Source organism: Bison bison, unplaced genomic scaffold (genome assembly GCF_000754665.1).
Source record: "Bison bison bison isolate TAMUID 2011002044 unplaced genomic scaffold, Bison_UMD1.0 scf7180017864386, whole genome shotgun sequence".
NCBI lineage: Eukaryota > Metazoa > Chordata > Mammalia > Artiodactyla > Bovidae > Bison > Bison bison.
The window spans coordinates 1667207-1679140 of NW_011494958.1; the positions used below are offsets into that span (position 1 = coordinate 1667207).

Genomic DNA, 11934 nt, shown 5'->3' on the forward strand with positions numbered 1-11934 from the left:
TGGGGAAACAGTGGAAACAGTGTCAGACTTTATTTTGGGGGACTCCAAAATCACTGCAGATGGTGACTGGAGCCATGAAATTAAGAGACGCTTACTCCTTGGAAGGAAAGTTATGACCAACCTAGATAGCATATTCAAAAGCAGAGACATTACTTTGCCAACATAGGTCAGTCTAGTAAAGGCTATGGTTTTTCCAGTGGTCATGTATGGATGTGAGAGTTGGGCTGTGAAGAAAGCTGAGCACCAAAGAATTGATGCTTTTGAACTGTGGTGTTGGAGAAGACTCTTGAGAGTCCCTTGAAATGCAAGAAGATCCAACCAGTCCATTCTAAAGGAGATCAGTCCTGGGTGTTCATTGGAAGGACTGAGTCTGAAGCTGAAACTCCAATACTTTGGCCACTTCATGCAAAGAGTTGACTCATTGGAAAAGACTCTGAAGCTGGGAGGGACTGGGGGCAGGAGGAGAAGGGGACGACAGAGGATGAGATGGCTGGATGGCATCACCTACTCGATGGACATGAGTTTGGGTGAACTCCGGGAGTTGGTGATGGACAAGGAGGCCTGGCATGCTGCGATTCACGGGGTCACAAAGAGTTGGACACGACTGAACAACTGAACTGAACTGATGACTTTTTTTGCCTTCTGATAAAAACCTAGCCTCTCAAATATGTAAATTTCAGGTTGCCTGAAAGGTTCAAGAGTGTTGGGATGGAATTACGGAGAAATCATAGATGTCCCCTCTGACATCTCGTGGACTGAAGTTATGATTGAAGAGAAGAAATAGTTGGGAAAAGACTCAAAATATATTCAGTATTAAGACTAACTTAAAGTTTCTCTTTGGGGATCAGGTTCAGACTAGGATACTAAACAGTTTTCCCAGTTGTATTGATATAAACACTGTGTAATCAATAAAATGGCTTAAGTTTTTTGTTTCTGTTATCTTAGATGTCAATGGTGTCAATGCTTCAGAGGAATACTTATCACAACAGTATCAAAGCCAAGTAGAGCATTTTAGTGACCAAGAGCATATTAGGCTTCAATTAGGCTTCCTGGGGTCAAATCCTTCCTCCACCATTTACTTGTGTGATTACAATCTACCTAAGCCTTATCTCTCACATGGTAAATGGGGATGTTAAAAATACCCATCTTGCTAAAAGTGTTGTTAGATTAAGTGAGATAATGCAGGTAAAGCCCTCCCCATATAATACCATAATTGTTCAATATATTTTAGCATCATTAAGCAAACATTTAACATACATATCTAAGTTGGAGCCTATCTAAATTTGTAGTACTGAAGTGTTAAGTCATTTTTTCAGACACTGTCTTTTTATAGAAAACAAAGTGAATTTGATTAAAATAATTTTTGGCTAGAAGTGTTCATTGTCCCCATAATTATGTTGCCCTTCTCCAGGGGTTTTCCTGAACCCCGAGATCAAACCCAAGTCTCCTACATTGCAGGTGGATTCTTTACCGTCTGAACCACCAGGGAAGTCAAAGGCAGTATTCGTAATATTAACGAGAACTGAATCATCATTAACAAATTCCAAAACAGGTTAGCCATGGCAACTGATGGGTTGAGGACATGCTGCCCCTAAATGTGGCACCTTGGCATCTTCAATATTTTAAACTGAAGGAATATAAGAAAAAAGCAGAAACAGGAAAGTTACTCTGACCTTCTCCCTCCTTATCTTTCTTTCTTAAAACAGAAAATAGGTCTTTTAAGACCTCATTAAGAGGTGCCCACCCTACACCAAGAGGAAGGAGCATCTCAATCTCAGAAGACACAGGGACAGTGAAAGAACCTAAGAAGCCGGACTTGCTAAGGCATCATTGTTCCCTGCAACATGGCCCCCGCCCCTCCCACTTACTATAATTACAAGCATGCTTCATCTTATTGTGCTTCACTGATACTGATGGTTAGTGTTTTTTAGCAATAAAGTATTTTTAATTAGAATACATACATTGGTGTTAAGACATAATGCTATTGCACACTTACTAAACTACAGTATAATGTATAAATTACAGTATAATGTAAAAATAACTTTTATATCTACTGGGAAACCCAATAACTCATGTGACATGCTTCACTGCAACACAGATCTTCCCTGGTGGCTCAAACAGTACAGAATCTGCCTGCAATGTGGGAAACCTGGGTTCAATCCCTGGGTCGGGAAGATCCGCTGGAGAAGGGCATGACAACCCACTCCAGTATTCTGGCCTGGAGAATCCCATGGACAGAGGAGCCTGGCGGGCCACATCCGTGGGGTCGCAAAGGTGGCAAAGGACAGGCCTGAAGTGAATGAGCACGCATGCACGCTGGCACTCAGCTGGCAGTATCACTAAGGCGTGCTGTGCACTCCTTAACCCACCACATCCCTCCACAACTGTCACCACGACTTTCATCAAGCCCAGTATAAAATGCTCAGTTCTGTTTCTCTGGCTCTTCATTTCCTTTTGAAGATCTCCCTGATATGTAAACTCACATGAAATTTGTGTACTTTTCTCCTATTAATCTTTAGTTGGTTTAATTTTCAGGCCCAACCCTAAGAGCAAGAGCATCAAGGAAAGCTGCTTTCTTCTCTACATTAGTTGTGTTAGATAAAATGGCAGATGCTTGTTCTACTTAATTAAAACAAGAATCATTCCCCGAATCTTTATCACAAATGTGATTTTGAATTTTTTGCTATTTCAAGTAGCTTTTTAAAAACTTATTCCAAAAATAATTCTTTCTCAACAGGGAAAAAAATTATTTTTCCAAATCAGTAAATGTTATTTTACAAGAGTTTTAAACGTCTACATAATGTTCTAATATATTGTTTAACCTATTCTGTACCATTAAATACTGAAACTAAGCAGGCCCCTGGGGGTTCCTGGGCATGGAAGCCTTTCTAAGTCCCCACACTTCTGGTTTGTAGGAATAGACTCCAGTCTCCATGACCTTGAAAGGGCAAATTCAAACAGTTGCTAATCAGGGATGGGAGGAGACAAGGGAGGAGACAAGGGAGGAGACTGCCCCCCACCTCACCCACCCCCAGGCCAGACTAAAGGCATGGGTGTACACAGCTCCTTATAAGCAACTCTGCCCTTGAACATGCTTTAAAACCTTTCAACAAATCGTCCCAGGTTGGGACACACAGCTTTCCAGGGCACAGGTGGGCTGTGTCTCCCTTTGCCTGGCAAAGTAATAAAGCTATTCTTTTCTATTTCAGCCAAAACTCTGTCTCAGATTTTATTCCGATTGATGCACAGAGGCTGAGTTTTCAGCATCAATATTTAGATTGTTTCCAAGTTTACTGCTATAAACCATGCTTTGATAAACATTCTTACAGTCATATCTTTACACTGACAGGTAGTACTCTTTGGATGTAAACACACATATGTGTTCTAAAGTAATACTGCAATCTCACCAGAGAAAATTTAAATGATCTTCTGTTAATAATTTTATTCTCTAGGTTCTCTGAGAAAAGTGAATTATTATGGTTTTATTTCAGCAACTCTGAGTCTGTTCTGGACTCAAGAAAGCTGAGACAGCTAACTTTTGTCAGAATGTGTGGTTAACTGGCATCCACTCTACTTTTGACAGCCCCTAAAACCATACGTAAACAGACCTTGAAATGCAAGACACACTAGCTATGGTTGGGATCCCTTTCACAGAAGAATCATTTATCTCCTCACTTTATATTTTGTGTAAACCTGGATTCTGTAACTAAGACTAGGTTCAGCTGAACAGCTACCATGCATTCAGCACCTGCATCTCCCAAGGAAATGGAAACAGCGTGGTCCCGTCTGTTTTCTCAGTCACCAACTGACTGAAAAAGATCAAGACTCTGATTCCATCATTTCCCCTTGTTTAACTCAAGGAAGGGTTTTAGGTGATCCTTGTCGATAAAAGGTTTAGATGCTTAGATAAAGACATTAGACAATTTCCCTCTCCCATTTAAATCTCCAGGAAATACTGAAACTGACTTTTAAGAAGCAAATCTATATAACAGTGCTGGAAAGTAAAGGGTTCCATACATACACTGACAACGAACTCTGAGGAATCTTAGAAAGATAAAAGATTAAAAAAGGATGAGATTAAAGGAAAAGATAAGTGTTTAAAAAAATTAAATATAGGAACTAATGACAACCCCCAAACATAAGACCAATGCAAAGCTGAAGCCCTTGAACCAGGTCACGGCAAATCTGAGTGTGGAAGGTGGGGCAGGAGCCCCTCTCTGAGTAGACAGTGAGAAGAAGCCTGGAGCAGCAGGAAGTTAGAGCTCTCTCCTGGTGTCCGGCCTGTTTCAACCTGCAGACAACCGTTCTGTCTGCCCCAGAAATCCATGGGGAGGGAGCCTCTAAGGGGGCAGCACCTCAGGAAGCTCCTGACTCCCAGGAGCCTCCATCTCCAAAAGACAACTATCAGCTTGCCCCAGGACAAAGCAAGTCATTCTTCCTCACCTATCAACTGAGGCAGGCCAGGATACACAGAACTAAAGACCCACAAACAAGACTACAAGGAATCTTACATACAGAGAAGGTTTGAACAAAACAAAAGCATTAGAGGCATGCACCAAACTCAACAAGCTCCACACACAAACACTCAAAGATACAGAATTAGAGGAGCAAACAGAAGACTATAAATTTGTTACAATATCCTCAGGGGAACAAAAGAAAACAGCACTTGAGTTACCAGTCCAAGCCTGTACCATTCTGCGCAGGACAGGACAATAAATCCAGAGACAGTTGCTAGGGTAAGGAATAGACTTTATTTGGAAAGCCAGTGAACCAAGAGGATGGTAGACTCATGTACTAAAAGTACCATCTTGCCTGAGGAAGAGTTCAGGTTTCTTTTATATTAAACAGGAAGGGAGTACAGTCAAGTATTTCCTGTTTCTGGTCAGCCTCCAGTGGGGAGGTGCTAATTTCCTCCTTCCTGAAGGCACTCACAGGTGGGCCTCATCAGGCCTTAATGCTGATTACTTGTGAGGCAGGGTTTCTAGGGATGGACCATTATGTGTAGTTGAAGTTTACAGGCAACAACCCTTTATTAATTAACTTGTAATAGAATACAAAAGCTCTTCCCTATTACATTGCCTTCACACACACACACCAGCTGATATGAAGTGAATAATTAAGAAACTTGAAATTTAAAATAAATAGTTGAATAGATGGCTCATTGCTCTGTTTGGAAGATGCTTCATACTGTACCCTACTCCTGGAGAATGCTGAGGCATGTTAGCATAAAGCCTTTTAGAAATTCTAGAGTACTCAATTTTGTTTTCTGTATCTATTTGACACAGACCACTTATTTCATAGCTATTTTTGAAACACTGCTCTTTAGAAGACATTGGATAATGACAGAGATGCTATAGGAACACAGGAGAAAGAACTTAACCTAAACAGGGGTGGGGGAAATGAGGTCTTTGGGGGAAAAATAGTATCTGAGCTACATTTAAAAGTCAGATAAGAGTTAACCCCAGGAAACAGAACCAAGGAAATGAAGTGTACATTCCAGACAGAGGAGGACAATTAGAAAAGCTTCAGTAGGAAATAACACTGGGTCTCTAAAAGTCTCTGTATCTTTTGCCATTAAAGAAACTTCACATTGTGTCTGCTGACACCTTTTCATGAGTCACATCACTTATATTCTGTGACAACCAGGCATTAAGCTAAAGAAGCTGGCAAGAGTTAGGAAGCCACTGAAAAGAACAACATCATCAAACTCAAATTTTAAAGATTACTCTGGCACCCATGTGGAAGAGAAAAGGGAATAAGATGGAGGCAGAGAGAACAGCATGATGCAGTGGTAACACAGATGACTAAGTGAAAACAGGATGACCAGGTTTCTGGCTTAGGTGAGCAGGCAGGAGAGACAGCTTGGAAGAAATTCAGAAGTAGGAGGCAAAAAGTAGATGTAGTCAGACTCAACTAGCAATGGAGAAATGATTACCTGTGTGGTAACTTTTTTTTTTTAAGCAGGTATGGATCGATACTACTATGTGGAAAATTAACTAGAAAGAACACTTGACTGTTACTATCTATTTAGGAAAAGTATTCTTAAATTGTAACATGCTTTATTGTGTCATATACTCTACAACTGTAACTTTTAATCACTGGTTATAGATTATATGACAACGTACCAAATTAAAATTCCCTTAATTATGGGATCGTTCGCTATACATTATTTTTAAGTTCACTGTTAGGAGTTCAAATTTATAGAGTCAAAATATTGACATTCTGTAGGTTTCTGCAGCTTCAATAAGCTGTCATAGCAGATTCTTGTAGGATTTTTTATTGCAACAAGTTAAGGTGATTTTTCTTTCACAAGGAAGTTTTATTCTTACATAACTTATGTTGCCAGATCTTTCTATTTTGAATGAAAAGTTGGAGGAGACAAAGTCTGTATGAGAAATCTTTGTATTTGCTGCTAAACTGCTGTGAACCTACAACTACTCTAAATAATAAAATCTATTTTTTAAAAGTTGGAAATTTGGATATTTTAATGAAAAAAACTCACACTATGTTGACAACAGATCCATTAAAAAAAATACAGCACTGAACTGGTTAAAACATATACACATATCCTCTCATTACAAACTTTTTGTGTTGTAAAGTCTGTATGTGAGTCCTTTTGAGCTGACAGTAAAAACTACAAGAAAGAAAGATTTGGAATCTGGGCTTACTCAGAAACACATGAGTTTACAGGAGACAGCCTTATACCTGAGAGCAGGGGTTAAACTAAATAGCTATAGGGTACAAAACTATACAGCAGCAGACTCTCCAAAGAAGTCACAGACTTTTTAAAGATTTGGGTAATCAGAAAGAATATCGAAGGACTGGTGCAAAAGAAAATTTCAAAATGATGTGTATAGACTATGTAGATAGTCTATTGTATTTAAGATACAATTATATCTTAATTGTATCTTAAAAATCTTCAAGATACAAATATAAAATAGCTGGCATTTATAGATACATTTTAGTGTGTGTCAGATAATATTCTAGTCTCTCTACATGTATTGTCTGAAACCTTTCAAAATTAAATTTTACACTTCATTTATGAAGAAAAACTCTCTGGAATGGACTTGCTTTCTGAATGGAAAGTCAGAAGTAGCCCTGCCAGAGACAAATGGAGATCTGTGAGCGATTCATTAACAAGCTGGCTAGATCCAAGTAGGCTATGAGGCAAAGGTTGCAGGCACATTGATACCATGCAGTGGAAAGAAGGAATACAATCTGTTACCTGCTTACTGTGTGTCAGAAACTCTAATAAATGTTTATACATATTACTTAAATATCAACAATTCTACAGGATAAAAATCCCAATTCCTGATTTTACAGATGGGAACTAAAGCTTAGAGTTCACCTAAGTCATTAATGTATTATGATGTGATGTCATTAATTTTTGCTTGTTTGCATTTATTTTCTTCAAATTCATTTTGTCTAGCATCCCATATCAGAGTGAAAAAGAAGAAAGCAATTCCGATAAATATAATAACTCCCAAATTAGATTTTCTTTTTGAATATAAAATAGCACCAGAATTACCACATAACAGATTATTAAAATGAGAAGTCCTTTATTTGAGAGAGCTGATATCCCGAAGTAAAAGGTAACAAAGACACTATTTGTATAACTTTGAATCTTTGCAGTTAATTACAGACAATACCATTCACAGCACAGCTTCAGGCTATTGTTTCAGAGCTAAGGAAGTAAAGTAATAAAGAAGCTAATGAGAGAGGAAAAACCAGGATAGTTAGGATGGTAACTGTTGATTTACCATCAGATTCTGGTATTTTCTGGCTGTCAGGTACAGTGCAGGGAGATACTTAACAGCTTCAATTCTAAAGAATCTTTAAATACTGGGATTGGTGTGTATCAATGGGGATAGTTTCAGCTACAAGTAACAGAAAAATCAGTTCGAACGTGTGATTTGTATGTATAATACAAATGTATATGTATAATCTCATACAGACAGGAGTCTAGAGGCAGAAAGGTTCCAGGCCTGGTTAACTCAGTATCACAATATCATCACAGACTTTCCATCTTTATACTCTACCACATCCAGTAGTCAGCCTTCCTTCCTTCATGATCCAAGCAGTTCCAGGCATTCCATGTAACACAATACCCCAAAACAGAAAGAGGCATTTCCTTTTACACATCTCTATCACTAAGAAAAATGTTTCGTGTAGCTCCCCAAAAGACTTCTTCTCCAACTCCGCTGACCAAGATTAGGTTAGGTTTCTGACAATAACTAGCAGTGGGAATAAGCCCATCATCACTGGAGTAAACAATCACTATTTACCCATAGAGACTGAAGGGGCTTGGCCTCCATTAAAGAAGTGGGCCTGCAGACCAGGAACCCAAAAAGGTAATGTTCTTCCAAGAAATCAGAAGTATGGAGTTAAATGGGAAATCAAGTGTGACTTAAAGTAAGCTTCTTTAGGAAGTACAAGAAACAACAGAATTAGTTCTACTCTTGCCCCAAAAAGTCAGGAAATATAGTGGTAAGTTGAATATTATGATGACTGTTACTTAGAAAGTGGCATATATTACTTCAGCCTAGTAATCTACATAACTTTCAGTTTCCTTTTTCAGAGCAGACAGAAACATGCTACCATATAACAATTTTTTGGTCATCATTATGACAGGGTTTCATTTGCCCTGCCTCACCAATAAGACTTAAAGAGAATTTCTTGAAGTAACTAAAAAAGAAGTTTAAATTAGGGGAAGGAATTAAAGAGACTCTTTCCTGATACGGGATTTTTTTGAATTATAAGTAGTTAAAAGAAAATAGAAGTTGGAAGGTAGATGAGAGAATAGGGTGGGGAAAGGTTACTGAGAAGAAAAAAAGTGAGACACTGAGGGCAGAAAAAGAGCTGCTGATCCTGTAAATGGAGAAGGGACAGAGTATGAAACATGAGGCAGAGGGGTGGAGTGCAACAATACATTAATATTCATAATTGAAGAAGTTCTGCAGTATTCATTAAAATACCATTTTAAACAGTCTTTCAACTTTTACAGAGTGCATTTTCAGAATAACCAATTGCAGTGTCTTTTTGTACAAAAATCTTTAAGTTGTAGTATTGAATTTGGTTACTCAAGCAACATACTGTCAGATACTGCACAGATGTTTCATTTTTACCTGCTAGTTTTAAAATGTATGTCATAACTTAAAAGGGCAAACTTAACAAGAATAGGTGAAATTTTTTTCTGGGACCATACCATTCTTTAAAAACTGCCATGTACATGACCTACTTCATTGTCACCAGAATTATCCAAGTATAGTTTATAAATGTGAACTATTTCAATAAAAACTTCAAGTATTTTTTATAAAAGAAATTATAAGAATCAAAGCAATTAAAGGTAGCTGTTCATAAAATATCACAAAATACTGTAGATAATGTCACATGTCTAATTATATATCCATAATTTCTGGCTCAAAAAAAAATTACAAACAAAATAGATCCTTTCTGCTTTTGACTCAGGGTATTTACTGATCCTCTTAAGCTAATTACAGAATTCCTTAGATTAGCAATTCCTGCCTTCAACTCTTTGTTTGGGAGACACACACAGAAAAATACACAATACATTTCACATCACTTTCCTTATTTACCAGCCTCAGCAGCAAGGGACTTTGGAGTATTTGAAAATTCAACTCCAACCTCAAAGAATAAAATTTGCCATCTGTGAGAATATCTAACAGAATATCCTAAAGGCTTAAAAGCAATTAATTCCAAAGGTATGGTTCTAGAAAGTATTTTGGCAATTGTAAACAAACGGCCTTCCAAAGTGAGAACTTTTGTTGTGTTTATTAAAAAGGAGTATCCTTAATTTATAAACATATTTTGTAAAAGTGACTCTTACAGGTTAGTAGAGAAAACCAGAGTCAGATTGACTTTTAAGAACTCTACGAACTTAATTTTCCAAAAAGAAAGCTACCATTACATCAAACACCATGCTATTCTTTCCTGTTTAATACCACAAATTCTCACCTTTCTAAAGTTCTGAACAGCAGAACAATTGAGAAAAAGAACCAAAGGAAAAAAAAAAGAAAAGAAAAAGAACCAAGGAACACCTGAAGTTCAATCAGCAACAGGCCTCACTAAAGCCAACCGATTTTGCAATGATTTTTTTCTTTTAACAATACACCTAAATTTAAAACTATTCCATACTATAACTTGTTTAGAAAAAAATTAGTATAACACATAAAATGGCTCCTAGAATTAACCAATTTTAATATCTCAAGATGTATTTCAAATATATGAATAGTCTATTAAGATGCAGATATCTTTCCATTAAAATACATGCTGACACACGTAAATATAGTTGCATAATTCATATGAAGAGGCTGTTCTAATTTTTTAAAACCACTAGAGGTCACAGATACCTGCAATAAAAACAGCTGAAATAATCTGAATTGCAAAATATTTCTAACCTGACCACGCTGAAAATGAACAAAACGAAACAAAAACAACGCCAGCAGAACAATCAAAATGACTTGAAGGTAATTCCTGAGTGTAGGAACAAGAATCTCAAAGTGAGAAATGAACCCACTGATAGTTACCAGCTGCGGGGAGGTGGGTTAGAATGAACAGGGTAAATCTATTAGAGACTTAAGAGGATTGAGTACGTTACTCCCAGAAGAGAACTCACTTATGAAAACTTTGTTTTCCCCTTCCTTTAGGGTTCAAAGTTTTTTCTCCAAAAATAGTCCACTATTCGTGAAACTTGAACTGCGAAGAGTAATCTCCTTTTTAGCCAAGTATAGTATTTTAACAATTCGGCCAACGCGGCAAACAGGTGGGTAAAAGGAAATGGTGAGGAAGCCGGGCAAAGCAAGGCACACTGCAGACAAGACAGGAGACAGACTGCAGCCGGCAGCGGTGTGTCCGGGGAGATGAGGGAAGTCGGAATTAGGGGAGCTGAGCAGTGGTGGGGGCGGGAGCGGGGGAAAGGGCGTCCCGGAAGAAATCCTGAATGTGGGTCAGGGACGGGAGAGCAAGCGTGAGACCCAGGACCAAGAGAGATATGTCCAAAAAAAGGGAGGCAGCTGCGGGAGTGGCCTGAGGAGCTGCGAGTGGGTTAGCACCAGCCGCCTCCGCCCTACTTTCTTCCTTCGGTCGGAGAGGCAGCGGCCAGTCACCTGGAGTGTGAGTTCCGGAGGGACTCGATCAGGCGCTGCTTCTGCTGCTGGAGACTGGTGAGACCACCGGGGGACCCAGCTGCGGAGGAGGAGGCGCTCTTGGTCAGGGGGAAGAGCCAGCTCATCCTCCACGGGTCCCCGGGCCGAGGCCCCGGAAGGCTCTGGCCTGCTTCTCCCAGCGGCTCAGCCCGGCGGTTCTCCAGCGACAGAGGAGGAGCGGGCAGGGACGGCCCGGCCCAAGTGCTGGGCAGCCACGTCTTCTCTAAGCCGGCCCGGCGGGGGGTCCTCGGGGCCGGGGGGGCATGCTACTGTCAGCGCAGCAGCTGAAGAGAAGGGAACTCGCAGCTCGAGGCTGGCGGTCCGCGGCCCTGACGCCCCAACCCACTTTCACTTTTCACTTTCATGCATTGGAGAAGGAAATGGCAACCCACTCCAGTATTCTTGCCTGGAGAATCCCAGGGGCGGGGGAGCCTGGTGGGCTGCCATCTATGGGGTCGCACAGAGTCGGACACAACTGAAGCGACTTAGCAGCAGCAGCAGTAACATATAGTACATTCTTTCTTTGACTTATTAGACTAAGCATATTATCCTATAGGCCCATCCACATTGCTGCAAATGGCAATATTTCATTATTTTTATGGCTTCAGGATCTTTTGTGGTTCCACATACATTTTGGGAGGGCTTCCCTAATAGCTCAGTTGGTAAAGAATCTGCCTGCAATGCAGGAGATTCCAGTTCAATTCCTGGGTCTGGAAGATCTGCTGGAGAAGGGATAGGCTACCCATTCCAGTATTCTTGGGCTTCCCTT

At 39.7% G+C, this 11934-nt stretch overlaps 1 protein-coding gene across 1 annotated transcript in view; it reads right to left on the reverse strand.

Moving 5' to 3' along the window:
- Positions 1 to 11540, reverse strand: part of VPS37A (vacuolar protein sorting 37 homolog A (S. cerevisiae)) — a 33712-nt gene extending 22172 nt beyond the window's left edge. The window contains exon 1 of the mRNA XM_010858373.1: positions 11127 to 11540. Coding sequence (XP_010856675.1) covers positions 11127 to 11251 — 125 coding nt within the window. The 5' untranslated portion in view covers positions 11252 to 11540. The remainder of the gene's footprint in view (positions 1 to 11126) is intronic.
- Between the last annotated feature and the right edge of the window lie 394 nt (positions 11541 to 11934).